The sequence below is a fragment of the Cynocephalus volans genome, chromosome 5 (genome assembly GCF_027409185.1).
Source record: "Cynocephalus volans isolate mCynVol1 chromosome 5, mCynVol1.pri, whole genome shotgun sequence".
Lineage (NCBI taxonomy): Eukaryota > Metazoa > Chordata > Mammalia > Dermoptera > Cynocephalidae > Cynocephalus > Cynocephalus volans.
The window spans coordinates 15,512,473-15,537,124 of record NC_084464.1 but is presented as its reverse complement, the minus strand read 5'-3'; the positions used below and the strand labels follow the sequence as shown (position 1 = coordinate 15,537,124).

The window sequence follows — 24,652 nt, the reverse complement described above, 5'->3', positions numbered from 1 at the left end:
CGGAGAAAGCAAGGAGATCAGGCAGGAGCTTGCAGGCCATCATCAGGACTTTGGATTTTATTCTAAGAAAACAAGTCACCAGGAAAGAGACATGGTCTGCCCTAAGTTCTTTTAAAAAATTACTTTAGTTGCTGTGTGAAGACTGCAGAAGAGCAACTAAGATTGCTATGAAGATCTCTTGACCTCCCATAATATTCCCTGTTTTCTTATTGGTAACAAAAATCCTGCCAGTAAAAGAGAAATTAGAGAGAATGCTAAAATGTTTATATGCCTGGGAAAGGCAATATGTTTGCTTAAATTTATTACTCTATGATATAAAACCTAATTACTATACCTTTCCTAAAAGCTGGTTTTCATAGCTGGGAGGGAACTGGACATTGGAAACAGGGAAACTTGCTCAGAGGAGATGATATTAAAAATGTGGCCACCAGATGTACAAAGTTCGTCTACATCACCATTGTTTCCAGGACAATCTCCAGCCCTTCCCTGGCATGAGTTTAAACAAGGCTCTGTTGTTCTATCAATCCATGGAGGTCAAAGTTTTCTGGGATCTAGAGATGGGGGAGGGGAAGGGGAGCGGTAGGATGTTGGTGTCATAATGTTTAGTTTATTGTAGTTTGTTAGATTTTATGATTATAAACCACGCTGCAGACTCAGGTTTTTGTTCCATCTTACTCCAACTGTTAGGCAGCTCTTTCAACTGGTGAAGAATGTTTTTGTGTTTCTTGGAAACATTTCTGCCCCCTCATGCTGGGCTCTGGAAGCCCAAGGGGTAGAGAAGGACTTGGGGGCAAACACACTTTGGGCTGAACATGAAGATCCCTGACATTGCCGCTAGCAGCTCGGGGCCTGCCTCTTCCATGTTCTCAGTCAGCTCAGGAAGCATTCCATAAGGAATTCTCTCTTACAGGAACTGGATTTCCCCAGCAAATGGCAATTTTGTGGAGCTAAAGCTCCAGTGTTTGTGTTCCATCCATCATCTGAGCAAGAAACGAGGCTTCTAGGTCTTAGGAGATAGACTCATTTAGTTAAAATTATTGTAACTGACTTAAAAACAGTGTCATTAGCCAGGAAGAATAAGCTCAAAAATTTAGCTGAATGTTTTCCAAGCAAAACAGGCCAATGGATGACATTTTCTCCAGAACAGTCAATTCTTATTAATAATTTAATGGCAACAATAATGGGAGTAAGAACAAGTCACTGGTAAATTCTGACAAAATATTTCTTTGTCTTTGGAATGCAATATATAACAGCAAGTGTGAGATGAGTTTCCATTGTCAGAGATTAAACTGATTATTGGTAGAGCAAGATCAACACAGAAACATTCAAAGGAGTAAGATGCAGTCCACCTGACATTAACCTACAGGTGGCATTAGTCATAATACTAATGCCCCATGAGAACAGCAGACCAAGACCAGTAGGCTGTTGGAGAAGTCAAGGTGACCTTATTAATGACACAATAACAAATATGGAACTTAAAGGATGGGCAGAAAGTCATGCACACGACTGTAAACTACACTGCACACCCAACTTTTTCTCCACCTCACTCCTCCTGTCCCATTCTGTTTGTTCATGTGGATATTCATTTGCTCACTATAGATGTTCATTGTTACTTCATAGGTTGATCAGTGCTTACATTTAAAAGCATCACAAAAAGAACTGTATTCAAGAGACCATAAACGCAGTTGAAACACAAAGATTTAAAGGAACGGAAACGTAAGTTGGACCAGTGGAGCCACCTACGGACGCCTTGTGGGAGAACATGATTGTTCTTGACTCCCCATGGCCTCGGGATATATTCCAAATTTCTCTCATTTCCTCTGGTCACTGGTCACTGGTTCTCTACTGATTTGCCTAAAGTCTTCTTTAATAAGGGTCATTGCTGAATATTTCTATACTTGTGGCCTGAGTGGGGGTACAATTTGGCCTTCTATGAGTGACACCCAAGTCCAGTCCTTTGGAAAATGGCACAGCAAAGGAATTTTGTTTAAAACACTGCTACTACTCTTAAGCTCCAAAGTGCTTTCAGCATGTGCCCTGGACTGTCACGCTGTCTGCTGAGGGGCTGGAGAACCCTCACTTCGGGATTTGTCTAGGACAGCCCTCCCTGGTAGCACCTCATCACGGAACATCACACTACACCCCATAAAGACAGCCATTTGGCAACTAATTCTGAGGGAATTGGTCTCAGCTAACAGCTAATGGCATGAATCTAATAAATTTATTCTTGATAAAATTTTAATACCTAAGAAGATTAATTACATTTCCTCTCCTCTTCATATTTATGTTCTATAGGAAGTAATTTCTGAACTTCTTAAGTGAATAAACTGCAATAATAGAATTCCTCTCATTGCGTGAAATATGGAGAGGGCGATTGGTTCCTGTCCTTCACATTCCGTGGATCCTGCCTTCTTTCAAGACCTTTCCAGATCCCAGGCCCAGCATTAGGCCAGGAATGCCAGGACCAGCCAGTAATCAGTATCTGAATTGAACTGATTCCTCCTTGAGGGTAGATACCAGATATGAGGAGCTCTGTCAAGGTACCATTACACCTTTATATATCATTATACCTTATATCAAAACAATTAGCTCCTGTTTCAAGCCCCTAAGATAGTGACAATTTGTTACAGCAGCAATAGAAGCACAAACACAAAGCACACTGTGGGCACAGGGTGAAGACTCAGTAAATGCCAGCTTATGTTCTTCTTGGCCCTACACTCACATGCATTCGAGTGTCCTCAGGTGTGAATTAGGAGAAGCCTCAAGGATTCAAGGGCAAGGGGTCATGGGCTGGGGATTACCACAGACATGACAGGGAGGTGAAAACAATGGTGACATAAACCTGGTTAGATTGAGAAATACTGAAAGGAGATAGTGTAGCAATTAGCACACCTGGGACTCATAGCTTGGCTTCTGAATGCCACTTTCTATTAAAAGGAGGCAGAGCTCCTTGAAGAAATGGTTGTTTCCAGCACTGGGGCAGGGAAAACATAAAATGAGCCTGAAACATCTTGTTATGCCAGAAAATAAGGAAGTAAAGATAGCGAAGCCAGTTGGATCAGTTTCCAACTGGCAAAAGCTAGGGTTGTTTGGACATCAAATTGATTACTAATGATAACATATTTAAGTAACCCATTGAATTGAAAGAGAAAATCAGAAATTTATACTAATATCAATCAATCATTCCATCAATACAAATTTTAATAATGAATGGGATAATTTCATAATCTTAAGGTACTTTCCTGTAAAGTACTTATTAACTACAAAGGTAACAAAGAGTAATCTTGCAGTGGATAATCCCAATAGACACCTGCGTTAGGCTCCGTGATGTGCTGCCCAGAGCTGCCTTCAGGAATGACACACAGACTCATCCCCAGCTGCTCGAGGGGTGTCAGAAAGGGGACCTCGGCAGGTCAGCACTCCTTGGGAATTGCCTTAGCTGAAGAAGAAAAGAGCCTCATTCAAGGTCACACCTCATTCCAGAAGCAGCTCACGTGCAATGACTGATTAGCAGGGAAGTGCAAAGCCAGTCCCCTTGCCCCACCTCAGGCAAACTCTGAAAAGCCCTTCTAGCTCCATAGTTCCACGTGGGGTCAGCTGAGACCCTTGTGACTGCATCGCAGTCTGACTTCTTCCTCTGCCCAATACAGCTTCCTTCCATAGGAGCTGATCCCAAGAGCACTCCCTAATCACATTCTTGAATGATAATTTCAAGGTCAACTTCCTGGGGTACCCAATTTTGACACCACCTTAATCCAATGATCAAAGTTAACATCATCAGTCATGAGATCTGTAAAAACTTATGTGCAACCACATAATTAGGATGCACTGAGAAGAACACAGTATCACTTCTGTGATATTCTTGTGGAAGATATGTGGCCTGATTTTAATCATGAGGAAACATCAGATGAACCCAAACTGAGAGGCATTTTACAAAATAACAATCATGTGCTGCTTACAAGGTGGTCCCATAATATTATAATGGAGCAGAAAATTCCTGTTGCCTAGTGACATCATAGCTGTCATAACGTCGTAGTGCAATTATTCAATTTTTTTAGAAATTGAGTGTAGCCTAAGTGTACAGTGTTTATGAAGTCTACAGTGGTGTACAGTGGTGTCCTAGGCTGTCACACTGACTCACCACTCACTCACTGACCCACCCAGAACAACTTCTAGTCCTGCAATCTCCATTCATGGTAAGTGCCCTTGGCACAGGTGTACCATTTTTTATCTTTTATATTGTATTTTTACTGTAACTTTTCTATATTTAGATATGCTTAGATACACGTATATGTACCATTATATTACAGTTGCCTAGAGTATTTAGTACAGCAACATGTTGTACAGTTTTCAGCCTGGGAGCATAGGCTGTACCATATAGCCGAGGTGTGTAGAAGGCTATACCGTCCAGGTTTGTATAGGTACACGCTGTGATGTTCATACAATGACAAAATGACGTATTTCTCAGAACGTATCCCTGATGTTAAACAACATGAGTGTACTGCCTTGTAATCTTCAAATGTGTCAAGTCATAAAAGTTAAAAAATAAAAAAAAAAAAAAGACATTGAAATTGTTCCAAATTGAAAACTAAAGAGACGGGACACAGCAACTAAATGCAACATGTGATCAAGATTCCCTCCCCATGAAAGGTGTTATTGAAACATGTGGTGAAACTCTAATGGGTTCTGAAGATTAGATCGTTATAAAGTATCAATTTTAATTTCCTTATTTTGATGGTTATATAGGAGAATATCTTTTCTCATAGGAAATACACACTAGAGTATTCAGGAGTGATGGGGCATCAGAGTGACAACTCTAATGGTTCTGAAAAAATCAAAGTTTCTTGTATTGTTCTTGCAAATTTTCTGTAAAGTGAAGTTTGTTTCAAAATTTTAAAAAACTTTTTAAACAACAACAAAATGATATGTGTACCAACCATTCGTACATTACAATTATCCTGTATATCCATGTCTTCCTTTTATTTTTGTTTTTCGTTTTTGTTTTTACCATTAGTGATGTAGATCTTTAAGTTTCTTAAGATGAATAACATTTTTTTGAATTTTCCCTGTTTGGAGCATCAATACCAATTCTTCAAAAATATATGTTAAAGGAATATCCTCTGGGGTGCCCTATACAGGTTCCAATATCCTATCCCTAACAAGGGGCAGGAAGCAGCCTTTTTCCTCAAGAAACATCAGCTGTAAGAGAATAGAGTCGGCCCTCTGTATCTGCAGGTTCTGATCCACAGATTCAATCAATCACGGATCAAAAATATTAAACAAAAACAAACCTACATAAAACTTGATACAACAATAAAAAAGATACAAATAAAAAATACAGCATAACAACTATTTCCATAGTGTATACATTGTATTAGGTATTATAAGTAGTCTAGGGATGATTTAAAGTCCATGGGAGGATGTGTGTAGGTTCTATGTAAACACTATGCCATTTTATATCAGGGACTTGAGCATCTGAAGATTTTGGTGTGGGGTCCTGGAACCAGTCCCGCACGGATACCATGGGACCACAGTGATTGTATAGGACTGGCCAGTGAGGAGCAGAAAGTCAGTGAGATGCTGAACCCCTTGCATAACAATGCAAATGGAGTGCAGAGACTGGAGAAATCAGTATGGAAGTGGTTACTTAGTAAATCACTGTAACAGGATGACTGAGCAACCACCAGGCCAGGGTTACTACGTCATCTAAAGCTAGGGGCAATGAGGCAGAGAGCAAAAAGAGATTTCTTTCTAACTTCTGAAGATGATTACCTTATGCTTATGCTCTAAATAATCAGGTCTGTGATTTTTTTTTTCCTGAAATTTTATCTTGACGGCTATAAACACAAGTGCTGTCTTTATGAATCATCTTTATTTTTAAAATTTGGCTAACATTCCACTCAAGTGTCTTTGACATGTTTAGAGCAATTTGTTTCACAAATATGAAAGTTAGAAAAGATTGAAATGATGGAAATGAAGCAGTGGAGACAGTGTGTCGTTTTCCATCACGTAGAAATATGTTACACAAATAAAAACTTGTTTGATGGAAAATGCCACTCCAGCTGTCTCCACTACTTCACTTCCATCACTTTAGTCCTAGAGACATTGTTTTTGTCTCTCTCTGGTGAAATTAATTGCTTCAGAAGAACAGGGCTGGTGTCTACCCCACAGCACTAAGCAAGCAGTAACTTCAGGCTGATTCCATTAGGGGACACGTTCCTGCCAGGCCGCCAGGATGGCCTTTCCTGCTCCTGCAGGCTCCATGCAACCCCTAGAGCCTTGCGTGGTGCCCTGACCCCAAACAGCCTGGAAACGTGCTCCAGTGAAGGGTTTCTTTTTCACTACAAGCACGTGTGCCTCAGTAGAATAAGCTCTTGCACTTCCAAGAATGTCCTCCTCCCCTCCTGGAGGGCTGTCCTCCTTGGAATACTCCCAATTCCTCAAGATCTATGTCAAGACCTGCCTGTCTTGTCCTGAGAATTTACCCTTCAACTCTAGCTTACTCTCTCCTTCCTGACTGCTCGGAGTAACTCTTACCTGCCCGCATCACACACTCCTGGTAGAGAATTGTATCAGTGTAGAACTCGATTCCATACTACATGGTTGTGTTCACTGTTTGTGGCATTCTCACCCCAGCCATACTAAACTCTTTAACGACAGGGGTGGTATCTTAAATTCCTCTTAACCCCGCACCCCCCCATGGGTTGTCACAAAGTGCCAGGCACAGCAGAGGTTTCCGCACCAGAAATTCACTGTGCCAGACATGACATGAGATGTTACAAAGGCTCTTAAGCAGAAATGGAAAGGAAGTAGACAGAGAAACTAAAGAAGCCACAGCAAGACTTCACGAGCAGCCAGCCAGCATGCAGATGCCCACGCTAGGCTTTAGCCAGAGACGGGGTCACTGGGGTCATTCAGAGCGTTGCACTCCAGCTTCCTGCAGGCTAAAGAAACACTCATGGACAGACACAGACATTGTATACCCACCTCCCGAGGGTAACTCCCATTACTCCCCTAACTAATGGGCAAATACCTAGACATTCATCCACAGGACAGTGTCTACTTGTGCACAAGAGAGAAAGAGCCAGATGGAGAGTAATAGAAATTACAGCAAAGGGGAGAAAAGATCAGAAAAAGGGCTGAGATGCTGAGGAGAAAGAGAAAGTGAAGAGGAAAGCAAAAGAGGCACAGCTATTTTTGGCTTTTCTTATGGTTTTCTCACGCCTGTCTAACCTGGCTGCTGTTATACTAGCAGTTTATGAAGGTTATACTTCCTTAAGGAGTACCATAAAGATTTAGCTTTCCTATACAGTTGCGATATTCAAAACAAGGCTGGTAATTGGGTCATCTTATTTGTAAGCAACTATCACTACGCAGTTCAAAGAGCTTCCCCTTATACCCTCATCAGTCCTTACAACATGTTCACGGAGTGTCTAGAGGCACAGAGGATGATAATCAGTCCTCTTGCATCCTCTCTTCCATGGGCTTTAATCCCATTTGCATGCTGTCTCTCTTTTCAGATTACAGACTTAAGAGCAAGGAAGAACGGTGGGCACACGAGGTTTAGCTAAATATTTCCCCCGGCCTTTTCCACCTCTTCCTTCATGTACTGCAAGAAAGTCTTAGAATTTATGTGGAAAAGCCAGGGAATGGCCACATGGCATCATCCCTGTGTTCAGATCACGACCTCTGGAGAGAGTGCAGTTTCCATTATGTGAGTGCTCATGAGGCAAGCTTATGCATCCTCATAAGTGACAGAGGTTATTGTAAGTCACCAGCGTGAAGACAGAGAAACAGAGGAGCAAGGGTGAGGCACATTAAGGGAATAGAAAAGAGAGGGGAGGAGGCCAGGCATTGTGTGAGAGTCCTCTTGCCGGTGCCATGGCCCTTTGCAAGAGCTCCATGCAGCACACTGGATGTTATGAAACACGCGGGTGACTGTAGGACCCTGAGGACCCCGAGCATGGCTTAGAAACTCAAGCTCTGCAGGATGGGGTGCGGGTCACAAGGCAGGGTAAGGAGGCACAGTCAGGTCTCTTGCATTGGAATTTGGATGGCAATCCCTCCTCCTTCGCTTCCACTAGACCTGTGGGCAAATGACTCCAGGCCGAACTTGGCCTGTGGGTTGTCAGGGCTCCTACTTGACTGACTAAGCTGCCATGTGAATGTTGCAAGGATACTGTGTGCCTTTGTCTGGAGTCTCAGTGATTGTTGTCTTTCCCACCAGAAGAGAAAAGACAAGAGGGCAGTGGCCTCCTACCTGCCTTTAGAAAGTGTTTTTTTTTTTCTCTCTCTCTCTCTTTTTTGTATCTTTATTTTTAACTGACAAATAATAATTATGTTTATTTATGGGGTACAATGTGATGTTGCAATCTATGCATACATTGCAGAAAGATTCAATCCACCTAATTAATATATCGATCATATCACCAACTTTTTTTGTGTGTGGTGAGAATGTTAAAAATCTATTCTTTTAGCAATTTTGAAATAAGCAATACATTGCCATTAACTGTGGTCACCAAGCAGTGCAATAGATCACCAAAACTTACTCCTCCAGTCTGACTGAAGCTTCGTGCCCTTTGACATCTGCCCTTTCCCCCTCATCCCTCCCCTCCACCTCTGGCAACCACCTTTCTACTCTCTGTTCCTGAGATCAACTGTTTTAAGATTCCACAAATCAGTGAAAACATACAGTATTTGTCTTTTTGTGCCTAGCTTATTTCACTTAATAAAATGCCCTCCAATTCCATCTATGTTGTTGCAAATGACAGAATTTCCTTTTTTATTAGGGCTGGAGAATATTTCATTGTCTCTATATATTACGTTTTCTTTACCCATTCACCCATTGATGGGCACTTAGGTTGCTTCCAGATCTTGGCAATTGTGAATAACGCTGCCATGAACATGGGAGGGCAGACATCTCTTCAACCTACCAGCTTTAATTTCTTTGGATATATACCCAGAAGTGGGATTGCTAGATCATATGGTAATTCTATTTTCAGTTTTTTTGAGGAACCTCCGTACTATTTTCCAAAATTGCTGTCTAATTTGCATTCCCACCAACAGTGCACAAGGTTCCCTTTCTCCACATCCTTGCTAACACCTGTTAGTGATTCTAACAGGAGTGAGATGATATCTCATTGTGGTTTTAATTTGCATTTCCTTGATGACTAGAGATGTTGAGCATTTTTTCATTCATCGGTTGGCCATTCGTATCTCTTCTTTTGAAAAATGTCTGTTTAGATCCTTTGTCCACAACCCTGAGTAAACCTCTGTGAACTTTGGTTTCCAGACTTTTAATGAAGTATATTCCTACCCTCCCTGCATCACAGTTTTGTGATGAGAATAAAAAGGTGCCTTCATATACATTATCTCCTTTAATCCATAAATGGCTGTATAAAGTAAGTATTATAATCCCTATTTTAGGTCAGGAAAAAGCAATTTAGGAGGTTAAGCAGTACTGCCACTGCTCTCACTGGTGGAGGTGGGATTCGGACTGGGGTCTGCCTGAGTCTGACCCTCCCTCCTCCACAATGCTGCCTCCAGCCTTTTTATCAAATGACCCCACAAACAGCAGAAAAACAGTCACTGGGACACAGTTATTCCTCCAAATGTAGTGCATTACTTTAACAGACGTAAAGTAGTTTACTATGCAAAGGAAAAAACCACCATTTTACTACTTCTTGTTGTAGAAGTTAATATAAGTTCCTATAACAGAGAAAAAATCAGACAGAATCATGCAACACATATTTATCCTATCACTTATTAGTGAGATTTTCCCCCTCAAATCTCTGACAAATGTCCTTGACAATAATCTCAGTTCTCCAATTTATATTTCATACTGCTACCACCACAGTAACTTAAAAAGTAAAAAACAAAACAAAACGAAACAAAAACCAAAAAACAATCCGATCCTCTTAATACTCAAAACTGTTCTATAGAGGCTCCTGGCTGTTTATAGAATAACTTCTAAACTTCTTATCCAATCATACAAAGTCATCAATGTGTTTCCAAGTTGTTGTGTTCATATAAACTTCTCTCCCTCTTTTTTTTAGAATATATACTTTTTCTATGCCACTGGGTCAGCTCCTATTCATCCTTTGAGACCCAGCTCAATAGCACTTCCTGGGGGATTCCTCCAGTAATCCCCACAGTCAGTTACTCTCTCAAGGATTTTGCCCAAGAGGCTGGCATTGAACCAACCTCTACTGCTCAGACTGTCCTCTCTGGACCATGAACCCATTGAAGGCAGGGGATGAACACAGCTTACTACTCCAATCCCAATTAAGTGCTCTGCACATGCCAACACACTCAAAAGGAAAGTAAATGGACTTGATAATAAAGGAAGCCAAATAAAATACTGGAAAGTAAGTATATAAATATAAAACGGAATTTTTAAAAAAACCATTTTTGAAAAGTTACTGAATATGAATGCCAAATTAATAGTTATTTTAATGTTGAAACAAAATCTTGTGTCAGAAAGAAAAAGCGGATATTACATTAAGTTACTATAACTCGTAGACTACAAATCCACTCAAGTTCCATCATCCCCTCCACAGTCTTCTACCAAAGAAAGGTAATACGCAGCTGTAGTTCAGCATTTCCTAGTGTGAATTCTGAATCTTATTAAAGGCTACTACAAAAATAAAAATGTGGCAGGGTAGTGTTTGTAGTAAAACAATTTTGGGAAAGGACTAAACAAGATTCATTTTTTGACTGCATGCCTACTCAGAGCCTTTAATATACTAATGTGCGTTGGGACTCTCTGAGAAGAGACACAAAATGCAGTATGATACAAATGTGTTTGACCACAAAACCTTTTTTTTTTTTTTCCCAAGGAGCTTCTCATATAAGAGGTGTTCATAGAGAACACACTCTGGGAAATACTGTCCTAGTTTCTTAGATGCCATTATTAGTCACTTCACAGAGACACTTAAAAATGAACATGTTGATCCTTAGTGCAGAAACCCACAGGAGCAAAAATCTGAAATGACATCCTATATAAATGTCACTTCAAAAGGATGGAACAGGCAGCCTATTTTCAGCAAAATGCAGCATAAGATAGTAGAAAGAACATAGGCAAAGAAGTATTTCTTTACACTCTACCAGCTGCACGATTTGGGGCAAGAAATTTATCAACAGAGAAACTGTGATGTACATGAAAATCGCACGTCCGTATGGTGATTTTATCTGGACCTTCTGAAACAAAACTTCATGTGGAGACACAGTCTCAGAGGGTTCGGGTGATGCTTTCAGATGTAAGAACGGTTCTGTGTCCCCTAAACTCCCACAGCACCTGCTCACCTCCTTCGTCTTTGAACAACTTAAGGTCATCAGGCACAGTGCTCGGTTTCATATCTCTCTACCTAAAACATTACATTCTCCCTCACGCCTTTCTCAGCACCCTCAGAGGACCTCAGCCATGCCACTCCAGTGTCCACATCACTCCCGTCCTTACAGCGTGTCAGAATCTGACATCCTGGTCGGCTTTTGGTAAATGGTACTCTAAAAATATTGAAGAGTGGCTGATGATATCTTGACGTTTTGTGGGGTTAATGATGCAGAATATGTGCCATTGACCCTGTCCTGGAAATGCTTGGGCATGCAGTGATTGTACCCGTAAATGACCCACCTCAATGCCACCATTGTGAAGGGCTTTGCTTTTATACTGACAAGATGGCAACACAGGAGGGATGTCCGGCACACATTCCTGGTGGTCTACCCGCACCTACCCTTAGCTCCCCTCTGTCGCTTTCCTCTGAAGAGACTGGAAAAAGGAAATACTTTCACACATCCCTTTACAGATAAGGGTAGCAAAGTAGACTTGAATGGTTTGCTGGGAGGTCCTGGGAAGGGTTATTTTCCCCTGACACAGGTGCAGGTGTTTCTGATGCCACCCTTCCCTCTTCTTTCTGCTATAACCAGAAATATGAAGCCTGGAACTGTGGGGTCAGTGTGGGATTGAGGAAAAGCTCAAAACAGTCTCCAAAGCACCAGCCTCAACACCGCTCCTGTGATTGGACTCCAGGGAGAAAGAAACTTAGTCACAGACCCTGTGGTCACTTCTGAGGGCTCAGCAGGTAGGGTACCTGAAGGGGACCACTGTAAGCAGTAAAGCTGAGAACGTCTCCCTCAACTCAGCATCAAAGAAGTAGGGGGCCATGCTAAAGTAACAGCAAATTAACAGCACGAGCTGTTCCCAAGCCTTTACGGCTCCAGCTTCGGGTTAGCAAAACTGGTAATTAAAGCTCTGCTCCATGCTTTTCTTGATTTGTCGTGGCTGCAGGCTCACAGGTGGAAAGAGAAGGCCCTGCAGACTCCCAGGCACACTTTTCAGCCACCCCCACCCCCTCCAAGTCATTAACACCTCCCACCTAACTCCCAGAGTCACACAATCATGGTTTTAGCAAAACAAACAGTTCTCTTATTTTTCCAGTGATTATAGCAAGTATTACTCCTATACGGTTCATTTGCTAAAATTTTAAAGTAATGCTCCTTAAAAAAAATGGTGAGAGCAGGCATTTCTGTCTAATTTTTGATTATACTTAAATTTGTTAACTTTTTTCCACTTAGGAAATCAAAAGTTGTTGTTGTGGGGTAAACGATTTTTATTATGTTTGAGGAATTTTCTTCTACTTTTGTTTTACTTAAATTCTTTTTCTAAAAATGGCTGCTGAATTTCAATATGTCCCTCTCAGTGACTATTGATTTGATTGCTCTTTTTTTTTTTTTAGTTTGTATATAGGATTATATGGAGAGATTTCCTCATATCGAGTCACTCTTAATTTTCTGTGTATGTGTTTCCTTGATATTCTTGTAAATTCCAAGAGATAAATTTACCAAAATGTGTCAAATATTAATAGTGGTAACTTATTAAAAGGGTCTCATGATCAAATTAATTTGAGAAGCATCAGACCAAACAAAGCTAAATGATACTAACCAAAACCTTTGAAGCTAATGTGCACTGTCAGTCTTCAAGAGGAGATTAGAGTACAGAGTGCTCAGTGAACTTTACTGGGCCACCTATTTTTCAGGTCATCCCAGGGGCCTACATTAGAGCAGAACAAACTTCGAGAAATGCATATATGGAGACCGTATGCTAAGATTTGCAAATATTTTTGGCATGTGAGATCAAAATACTTTCAGCATGTGATTTTAGCATGAAATCATGGTGAAAAATTAAAACTCACAACTGTAAGATGCCAAAACCATTTGTTTGGGGGAAAAAAAAAACTGAGTTAACTAACATTTTGTACCAATTGTACTTTTATTTAGATCAGGTTTTCACCTGGATAGGTGTCTTAGAGTACAGGGTGATTGAGTGTTGATGTGATCGCAGCTCCAGCCATTGTTAAAGTGAGATGCAAGGAACAACGTAATGGCACCTGTTCCCACCCCTCACTCAATGTGACCCGTGGGACCATGACTAGGGCTTGCATGTGGCACTCACCAATGACATATTCCACCCTGAAGAGATCCCTTCTGGGGTCATATGGACGGTTGAAGTCAATCTGGATGTAGAAAGTCTGCCCTCTACGTACAATCAGCTTGTTGTTTTCGTACTTGTCAGTGTGGTGATCCACCTTGTTGGTGTCCCATCTGTCCTTGAACAGGTGCACATTCGTGACATTCAGGAAGTCTGCACACAAAGAAAACAATCGATGGAAACATTAAGGAACTTTCATTTAAATGCAAACTTAAAAACAAGATTTTTTTTTTTCTGAAGAAGGAAGGTAGCAAGGTCTGTTGAATGAAACTCTGTACGGGGTCAGCAGATGTGAGGGTCAGCCACTTGTGACCTTCTTGCTTTTGAAGAGAGCTTTTAAAAGCTTCTTCCACCTATGATCTCATTTCACACCACACAGCACTCACTGTGGGGTAGAGAGATGCCTATACCAGAGCTCTAGATGCAGAGAAGCTAGGACCCGAGTTCAAGTCCACGGGTTCTCAGTCTCGGGCTGGTTTTTATTACGTTAGGTGCTTCCTGTTATGACTGCTGCCTCACTATGGGACCAAGTAGGAATCAGCAGGGAATAGCCACTTAATGTTCTTATCTCTCAAATGGGAGGGACCAGATCTGACAAAGCCTCAAATAGATGTTCTAAGGGAAAGTTGGCCATCAATCCAAAATTCTCCTTCTTCCTCAGGAAGGGTCAAAAGCCCCCCCCCTTTGAAGTGGAGCTCTTTAAGATCCTCTCCAGTTCTAATGTCTAGGAGTCTCTGAGATGCTGAGACAAATTCAAAGTTCAGGCAATCCTGAGTTCAAATCTCAGGTCTCCAAATTATTTAGGCAAGGTAGTTTACCTCTCAGAATCTGGGTTTTCTCACCTTTAAAATGAAGATGCTGCTATCTGTAGAACTTCCATGAGGATTCAATGAGATCGCCTGTCACTGTGCCTGGCACATAGTGGGGTCACAGGCTTACTTGTGGCTCATGGAGTATGACCTCTGACAGAGCCGTTTTATGTGGTGGGGGGCTCCATGGGCTATTCTGATGGCAACAGTACAGCAAGCAGATGGTGCAAGATGCAGTTTTATTGTCACCTCATCTTAGAACCCTGCTGTAGTACATGTCCCCTTGAAGGGCACTTTCTTTCCATTATGCTGTGGGCTGGAGATGTTTAATTCTCTGGACCTCTCTCTTGCAAGCTGCCTTCCTCCTCGGTTCTATGGCCTTATTGAGGTCACAATCTCCAGTGTTAAACTAGCTGAGGAAAAAGCTAGAGAATCATAAATGTCCCAGTTGAAAAGGACCTTGGTAATCAATTCATCTGTTCCTCTTTCTTAGCACAGTACCTTTCACAATGTTTTTAAAAAAATAGCTAAAAATTTAGGTCTTCAGAAACAGGGTTAATCAGTTCTCCATTCATCACCATCAATAGAAGGAATATACTGATATTATAGCCACACAGAATCTCAAGGGCAAAGGCACCTTCTGAACCGTATGGTAGAACTGCTATCTACTGAGTGTGGAACATTTGCATGAAAGCCCCAGTACTTGGGCTTCTAGCCTCAGTCTAACAGAGAGCTCACTACCTCACAGGGCAAAAAGTTTGATTTTAAACAGCTCCTATTATTTGAAAAACCCTCTTAAAATGAACAGACATCTGCTTCCTCATAATGTTTCTAAGCATGAATCCTGGTTTTGACTTCAGGATAAATATAGAATAAGTCCTCTATTCATTTCATCTGGCACTCCTTAGGAATTTAAATACTGCTCTTAGATTTCTTCTGAGTTGAATATTCTCTAAGGAATTATTTCCAGAACTTTTACCCATCACTCTGTTTGGGAATATATTCCACTTTGTCAATTCCTCTCTTGAAGTGTTTTCCCCAGACTTGAGTACATTACTGTGGTTGTGGTTTATCCAATAAAAAAAGAGAGAGAGAGAGACCATTACATCTTTCAAAATAAATAGTATATTTCTATTATTTCAGCTTATGATATCATTAGTTTCTTGGATACTCTTACCTTCCTGTTGATTTATATTAAGCATCTTGTGAAGCAAGTCCCTTAAAAATACATTCTAATGTCATTTCTACCAATTGCAGATTAAAATCCAATTCAGATCCCTCCAAGTCATTCTCATGCTGCTATTTGGCCATAACTATTTATGCAATTGTTTTCTTCTTTTTATCTTGTTTTTAAGGTCTTGTGTATATTCATATTAAATTTATTTTATTGAATTTAGTTTGCTGTTCCACACTCCTAAGGTAATTTTAGACCCTAAGTGTGCATTCATTATATTTAATATTTCCCCTGGCTTCCCGTCCTGCAGGAATTTTGTAAGTGTGCTATTTTATTTTGCCATCCAAGACATGGATATAAATGTTGATTAGGCATAACCTCCTACTCATTACAGGCTAAGTAAACACACAGTGGTAGACACTAAAAAGTGATTAGATAATTATGATACAGCATAAGAAGTATGCAGGTAAAGGAATTATAGGGCATGGGTGGAGGGTATCTGGGAAGAGCCCCTGATCCAGATTAGCAGGGATCAAGAAAGTTTTCTGAAGGAAGTGAGGTATATGCAGTGGTCAAGAGAGAAGAGCCTGCTGTCCATGTGGAAAGGCAGGTGGGGAAGATCACCTCAGGCAGAGAGGAGGACACCTGCAGGCCAAGGCAAGAGAGCACGTGGTGGCACAAGAAACTGAAAGATGACCAGGTGGCTGGAAGGTAGCTGTGGGCACCGCAGGAGAAGAGTAGGCAGGAGTCCACTCACGCAAGCCTTGCAGACCAGGGAAAGGAATCTGGACTTTAATAGCATTGAGGATCCAGTGAAGAAGCTGAAACAGCAGCTGACATGATCAGATTTATATATATAAATTTAAACCGCTTCTGCTGACAGTAGCAAAGGGGCTGGATGGTGGCAGTGCTGGAGGCTGCAAGGCCAGGTGGCAGATGTTATGACATTCTGGGTGGGGGTGGCAGTGAGTCTAGTCCCTCGCAGGGAGTGAAGGCACTGGTCCCTGAGCACTCCCAGTGTGGGCCTCCTCTCTTCCTGCCCTCCCTCACCCGTGACAGTGTGCCCCTGAGGAGATTAGCTTCCTGCCTTGGCTTCCCAAGCAGCTCCACCCACAGGGAAAAATAAAGCCAGGGAGGGAGACTCAAGTGTTTCTTTGGTACTATTTCTCATTGGCTCTAGTTCGCATTGCAAATGATAACCTGGCTTTCCAGCTTTATACACCAGCCTAGTGAACCTGCTTAATGTCCAGTGAGTCTGATTCAAGTTAGTTCCTTGCTACATAGTGCAGTGCTAGTTCTGTGGGACATTGGCAGGTACTGGAAGAATAAGAGCGCCATGGTTAAACCATTTTGGGAAATGCTGGCCAAACCAGAGTTGATCAGGATTCTTGACTGCAGCATTTATGGGAGACTTTAATACGCGGACGTGCACTGCAAATCTCCCACAGGTGCAGTACTCGCCAAACTTAAATGACCATGGAAAGTTTATTCATTGAAGATCAGTATTTTGCAGAATATGCTTTGTGAGATGCTTCACTACTCACTAATTGTGTGACCTCATAAAAGTTATTTAATCTCTCTGAGCCTTAGTTTTCTTATTTTTAATATGGGAATAAAGTACCTACCTCATAGAGTGCCTGGCACTTGGTAAATTCTCAGTAAATGTTTATTGTTACTGTTATTACTAAGAGAGGTAGAATAGCATAGTGAGTGAGAGTATGGACTCAGGAGTCAGACTACCTGGATTCAGATCCCAACTCTGTTACTTACTATCTTTGTGACCTTGGACGAGCTACATAAACTTCCTGCCCCTCAGTTTCCTTATCTGCAGAACAGAGTTGGTTTGGGGATTAAATGAGAGAATGCATCAAATGTTCTATCATAGGGCCTGGCACACAGCAAATGCTCAGTAACTGATAGTTATAATAGTCATGACATCACTGAACATGAGGACAGGCCCTTGGAGTCAAGGAGGTAAGAAATCAGGTATCTGCAAGGGCGTGGTGGAAGGCTGGGCTTTGAGCAACAGAAGTCACCATGGTAAAGAGCGCCCCTGGGAAGCTGGTTAGAAGTGGCCTTCCAACCCTCCCAGGGAAGCATGCCTTTTACATTCCCTCTCTTGTGAGCAGACAGGCTTGCTTTTTCTCTGCTGAATTTCTACAGGTGAATGGAATCCTTTTCTCCTCTCAATCCTCATGATACATTTCTCTTTTTTTAAAAAAAAAATGTATATTATCATTAACCGCTTTGTATTATCTTTATAGGTGATTTTCACCCATGAGATTGTAAATCCCTCGAGGACTAGGCATGTCGGAATCATTTTGTCACCGTGCCTGGGACAGTGAGCAAAAATGCCATAGCAAATATGCCACCTTTCACTTGAACAAACCTTATACCTGAGAATTTGTAGCTTGTAGTTGATTATTCATTTTTAAATGGATTATTCTATTTGCCATAGGATTAACCATAGGAATTCTTTAAATGTCATTTATCAGATAATTTTATTCTCAAAAGTTGCGAGTTTCAGGATCGTGTATATTGTTGAAGGTGGTGATGTAAGGTTTTGTAGCATGAGGTCTCCAGATCGGCAGTTTTGTTTCACAATGGAATAAAAATGCCATGTCTTCACGGCCCGCTTATACTACTTATAACAATTGGTAAGCGAAAGGGTGCTAATGAACTAATGAATGCCTTTGAGTATATAAAACCTAAGCAAAAGCCCCCCAAAACTTATGGGTTTAAGTCTTTTCATAGTGAAAATCAACAAATGTATCTATATCTATATATAATGTTTGTTTTAAAATGATGTAATCTGTATTGTTATACTTTTGACAATATTTACTTTTTGAAAGCATGGAGTTTCCAAAAATGTTAGTTTTGCTCAGTGAACTTTTCATTTTCTATTGCAGTATTACTCAAGCAAGTCAATGCCTTCAGAAAGAAAGCAAAAAAAAAAAAAATCATAGAAAATCACAGTGATACTCTACGTGAGAAAAAAACTAGGGTTGTGATAAGTAAAATGCCCCTGTATAATCTCTTAAAAGTACATCTTAGAATAATTTAAAAATTCATGAAAAAATAAAACTTTGCTAAGATTAAAAGCTATACTGAGCGGTCAAGAGTTTAAAGAAATACTCTTCTAGACTGCAGTCAAAGGTATAAGTCATATGGAAGATTAATAGGCGCGTGGTTTATTCTTTAGAAAGAGAAGGAAATGACAGCCAGGTTGCCCTGTCTCCAAAACTAATAATCTCTTAATAGGTCAATGGATTTACTAGGGGTTGCCCCAAGTATTGGGGAAAGAGGTGGGGTCCCAAATACACCGATTAAGTAACATTTAATTTATTGCTCTTGGACAGTCACCCACAGATCAAGCCAAGTATTTGGTTCTTATAATACCTGATAATAGCAACGTATTATTTCTGCAAATGGGTGTCATAAAATATGGCATATATATAAAAATATCTTAGTTCATTCTCGTGTTCATTTTTCCGATTAGTGCACCTTCCTATGTACTGGGTACTCAGCAAACATTTATTAAGCTGGCATATTGATTTTTGCTTTGTTTATCAGCTTAAGAAGACCTAGAGCAGATTGGAAGAGCCTTCTCATTGTCCGGGCTCGATTTTCTACAAACAGGAAATGAACTTGCTTCTCTCTGCCCAAGCCCAGTTCCTGGCAAAATGGAGTTGCTCACTGCTAAGCCACCTTTTTTTTTTTTTTAAAGAGATATTGTAGCTAGAAACTTGGCGGCTCACTCTTTCAAAGTGACAGCTTTCAGAATGTCTACCTAACACAATTTAGCCTAATTCCAAACACATCGGAAAATGGACGACAGCTAAAGAAAAAAATCTTTCCTCAGGAACCAGCTGTCTTTCCGTCCTCTTACTCATTCCCTAATATGAAAAAAAAATGGATTATTTTCTCCCTAGGTTGTAAAAATATTCTTCAGAGAATGATTATACCTGTCACAGATGAAATCTTGAAAAAAGTTAAATGTTTAGGTTCATATTCTAGGAACTCCCTGGTGAACTGAATTCTCCCTGCAATCTTTGGTAATATTATTACTAAACTATAAGTGTAAATGCTATCCACGAGGAACTAGGTCTGTCTCTTGTGAGAAGAACAACAGGAGAAAGGGCTTTCTCTCACATTTTTTTTTGAATATCAGAATTTTAAAGTATGATTAATTAGAATGATTAAAAAAATTTCTTAAGCAGCTTGTTTTTTAAACCTCTACTATTGTGATGTCCTGTATGCTAAAATGCTGAAGAAATGCTCAGCTGCTCAGAGGAAGCTAGAGCAAAAGAAATGAGACTCATACCTTCTCCAGGGGCTAACATCCCTCTAGGCTACCCCTCTTCTAGACTGGAGTCTCTCGATGGCTTCCAAATGTATCTTTTTCTCTCCATCTTCTCCTACCACTAGAATCATCATTATAAAATGTAATTCTGACGGTGTAATTCTGCTACTTAGAATCCTTCGTAAGTCCCCCCTTATCTGCAAGATAGACAGTAAGGTCTTTGAGGCTGTGACAGTGTGATCCCCGCCATCTCTTCCCAGGCTCGTCTCCTCTCTTTTGTTCTCCAGTCACTCCTTACTACTTGGCGTATACCAGTCCCTGTGCTAGAAATGCCCTTCCACGTGCTGTCTGTCAGGAAATCTATCCATCCTCTAAGACCCACCCAGCTCAGATATCCTTTCATCATGAAGCCTTCTTCTCCCTCTTCCCCACTCCACCACATCATTGGACATTTCTTCCTGTTGTTTCATGGAAATGTGCTTAAATTTTCATTACAGTGTTTATCGTACTGAATTGCAATGATCTTTTGTTTGCTTTTTTTTCTTCTACACTGAGAGTTGCTCAAGGCCAGGGACTGACCTATCTTTGTGTCCCCAGAGAGACCCGGGAATAGCTCCTGAGACATAGGTGACAGCCAGCATGTTTTTCCATGAACTGAATGAAAGGATGAACTTATGCTACACAGCAGCATGTTCAATCATAATGCCTCTCTCATGCTTTCAGTAACCTTGAATCCAGAGAAATTTACTCTGCACAAAGGGAAAGGTGCTCAATAGCTGGCTAATTGGTCGATGTAACTCTGACGAGGAGTGCTGGGAGGGAGAAGAGTCTCAGAAAGGCATGGGACCCCATTACCCGGAAAACTACTAGATCCCACCTACATTTGATTTTTACAGAGCCAGCCAGGCTTGCTTTCCAGTTTAAATGCAAGACGTTAGACCTATCAAATAAGTATTCCAGTTACTGCTACAAATGATCACCTACTGTTAACAACGTAGAGTCAGACAAGCTCAAGAACATAAGGTCATCTTCTGGAACATTACATTTCTAGCTACACATAACCTTTTAGACACAAAAAGCTGTAGGTAAATTTTTCATAAACACCAACTGAGCATGCAGAACAGTCTACTGGAAACTGATGCAAATCCAAATTTGGAGAGGTTGTCACAGTACATTTTTAGGCTGCAATTGAGTTCAAAGGGCGACCTTAAGGATGCCAAAAACATGCAAGGACATCAAACACCACTGCCAACTGTCTGGTTCAACCTCTGGGGTTGCATCATGACCTCAAATATTTCTATTTTTCTTAAATATCATGTGTATGGGAGGAAATTTATATGAGTTTATACATTTGAAATGTAGATTTTTACTAAAATAATTCTTAACCAAATATTCACCAAAGCCATGACGTAAGGCTATTACACACTCACAGTATATAACACTGCATGCATCATATGCAGTGATGGTCAGGACTTATTGCTGCAGGACTACCCAAAACGAAAAACCTGGCGTTTTCCCCCTTTTCCGTTCTTGCCTCCCTGCACTTCTCAGTCGGTCTCACCAGAGCAGCTTGCTAAAGGAAGGAGCCGCCCCTAAAGAAAATGAAGAGCGTTTGATGAGGGTTTCCTGTTCCCGCAGCCAAAGCCCTCGCGGACAGGTGATCGGGAACATATAAGTCCTCTCGGAAGCCACTAGTGGCCACTGTATGAACTGCAAAAGGGCACTGTAAAAATGAGTGACTGTGCCTTCCTAGGGTTAGTCCCTTAGCAGGGGTGACTTGGGGAGAACTCCATATATTTAGTGCCAAAGAATCTGCTTTTAGAACAATTAAACAGAAATCTGAAATGTAAAAGATAACCAGGAGACAGATCTCCTTGTTCAGACAGGTTGTATGCTGTATTTTTTCCTGCCCTCCTCCTCTGGGACTTACTGCTATGATTCCTGGGTTCAGAGACCCTATACCCACAGCACGTAGCCCTTAGCTTATCCGTGTGGGAAATATTAAGTTAGTGCATATTTACTAAATCTGAAACTTGTTATTGATAATAAGATTTACAATGATGCTGGGGCTGATGACTCATTCAATTTGCAAGTGACTGACTGTGTTTTTTTCAATCTGCAAATAGTTACTGGACACTCACACTCCTATGCCAGGGCTTCTGATGGGTATCCTTGAGTGATGCTTTGCTTGTGGACATGCATGACTGCCGAGTAAATAATGACTAATTTTTCAGAATAATTCAGTTAAGCTACTACCCACCTCTGCTCCCAAAAATACACAGAAAATTCCAGATTTTTTCTTAATTGACTTACCAGCTCAAATTCTCTAGTGGTTTTGATGTCTTACTGGCAGCGCTTTGTTAAGATTTAAAGATTTACGGGGACTACAGGCTATACATATTCCCTATAGAAATGAGTATTCACTGGAGTGGTTTTCCTGACCTTGGCACATTCCAAACCCGTGAACATTGATTTGTCATGTGCTATGGATCAGATAACATCACAGGCACTATTCACTAGAAGCTTGTGACATCCTGTGAAGTAGGTATTGCTTCCACTTTGCTGATGGGGAAACTGAGGCTCAGGGCACTCACATGACTTGCCCTGGATCCCAGAGTGAGCAAGTGGCAGAGATGGGACAGGAACCTGGGTCTTCTGTCTCCTGGACTGGGGGGTCTCTTTGGTCCCCTCACTGCCTTCGTGGAGGTTCATGTTTCTCCTCCTGGCTCCTGGCAAGGGTGGCCGTGCCCTTGCTCTTTCTGTTGTTACTGCCCACTTCTTCCAGGGCCTAGGCCCCTTTCCTGGGGCCCAGCATTTTCTCTGCCAGATGGGAATTTTGCTAGAAGACCAAATACACCAAGGTGACTTGCTTGATAGTTTGATGCCTGCAGGCTGTCCAATTTTATTTGCATTCTTAAAAAAAGGACTCGTAGACTGGGCAGTAAAGGACTGAAAAGCAGCTGCTTGCCTGGATAATGCTTGCTCTACTTCCTAACCTATAACATGGGGTCTGAGATTAGCTGATTAGCAAGTCCTTGTCAACTCAGTTCTATGGCTATAATGGTGGGGTTTAGAAAGTGTGGCACCCGGCTGGGAGAGTTCAGAACTCAACTGCAAATGTCCTTTTGTTCTGTGAGCCTCACCCCCTCCAAACTTGGATGGTGCCTGATGGATGCTGTTGGATACTTCTCTATTTTCACAATTGCATATCAAATCGTCTAGATGTGACAGTAACACAATCATACCCATCCAAAACATCTGAGCAGTTCTTCGACTTGCTGGATTTGTTAGTAATCAGTACTCTGCTTTCCCTTTGCTACCAGGAAGGCTGCCACAATCTGGGGCTGGAAAGCAGTGGTCCCTTTTGATGAAATGAATTAACTACAGAGCCACAGAGTGATTGTGTTAACCTACCCCAGCAGATGGGTGTTTACCCTCCACCTTACCCCCCCCTTCCCTGGGTGAAACCCAGCACCCCTCAGGAGCAAAACGGGTTTGGTGCATGAATGCTATTGACAAAAAGGGCTTCCTGCTACATGCCATTCAGGGACATGAGTCTGAACGTCCCTGCCATGGCCCAAGGGAATGGTGTCTGTTTCACCAAACCAGCACTGGCACCTGGGCCTTGTCACAGCTGACAGGGCTGGGAGGAGGTCAGCTGCTAGCTGTTGCACCCAGAGCAGGTCCCTCAGGATCAGGCCGAGGCAAGAGGCAGGGAAGCAGCTGGCCTCGCCTGCTCACCAGGCTGCTCTGGAGATAAATAGAGGCCTCCATCTCTATTACTGTCAGAGTCTAGCACCTCTCGCCAGCTCTGAAATTCACAGCAATGGAGGGAGGGAGGAGGTGCAAGCCAGACAATCAAAACAGCCACAATATTTTGGAAGTGGAATCTTCCAGCTAGAGAAAATTCTCAAAAGCATAGGCTGCAAGAGGCCTCAACTAATCCTGAACACTTGTTTTACAGAGGAGATTGTTGAGATGTAGAAAAAGAAATTGACTTCCCTGAGGTTACAAGGTCAGTAAGTGGCAGAACTGGGACAAGGATCTGAATCTCTAGTGCTTTTACCACTCAAAAAAAGGGTTTTGGAGTTCTTTCTTTAAAACTGGAGACTGGCAGGGGGCATCCTTTTGAGAGAGCTCAGTGGAGACAGAGGGGGCAGGGCCTGGCTGTGCCTGGCCCTGGTGGTGGTGGGCGTAGGGCTCCTACCTTGCAGGCTGACTCCCCGGGGCACCAGGTCCTGCAGCTCCTCAGTGGGGAGGTCGTCTTCTCCTGCGTTGGAGTTGTTGGGTGGGACTGCTCTCCTGCCTCCAAAGGTGGTCCGGGGGGTCTCCGACATTCTCAGCTTTGCAAGTTCCTTGGGTGGGGGGCGGGGGGCGGAGGGAGTGGGAGACAATGGAAAAGGAATGCGAAGTGAGTTACATTCTTACATTCGAGACAAAGATTCAAAAATGGAGAAACAGACACATCTGCGTGTGATAGCACTGGAGCAACACATTCTGAGTTTCGCATAAATAAGAACTGAGAAGTGGCAAAAAAGATCAGTCCAACAATGGATACAGTGCCCCAGTATCTCAGGGAGATTTCACGTTTGTCAAAACATATGAAAAGCAGAAGAAAGGGGACTTTTTTGAAGACATGACAAATTTAAATGATTTTGAAAAATGTAGATTTTGGATGTTGTCCCCTCAATGTCTCTGAAGGCAACATCTTCATAAGGAACATTTACTGTCGTGGGCATGTACACTGAGTCACTTTTAAAAATAAACATATACAGCCACGTCCACTTAAGTGTTGTCCTCCAAAGCCTTCACATTTGCAATTTAATTCAGCCAGTACTTACTGAGGGCCTACTGTGTGCCAGGCTGCAATCTAGGTACTT

At 41.7% G+C, this 24,652-nt stretch overlaps 1 protein-coding gene across 1 annotated transcript in view; it reads right to left on the bottom strand.

Moving 5' to 3' along the window:
- Positions 1-24,121, bottom strand: part of F13A1 (coagulation factor XIII A chain) — a 165,180-nt gene extending 141,059 nt beyond the window's left edge. The window contains exons 1-2 of the mRNA XM_063097934.1: positions 23,980-24,121; positions 13,451-13,639 (exon numbers count right to left, since the gene is read on the bottom strand). Coding sequence (XP_062954004.1) covers positions 13,451-13,639; positions 23,980-24,109 — 319 coding nt within the window. The 5' untranslated portion in view covers positions 24,110-24,121. The remainder of the gene's footprint in view (positions 1-13,450; positions 13,640-23,979) is intronic.
- Between the last annotated feature and the right edge of the window lie 531 nt (positions 24,122-24,652).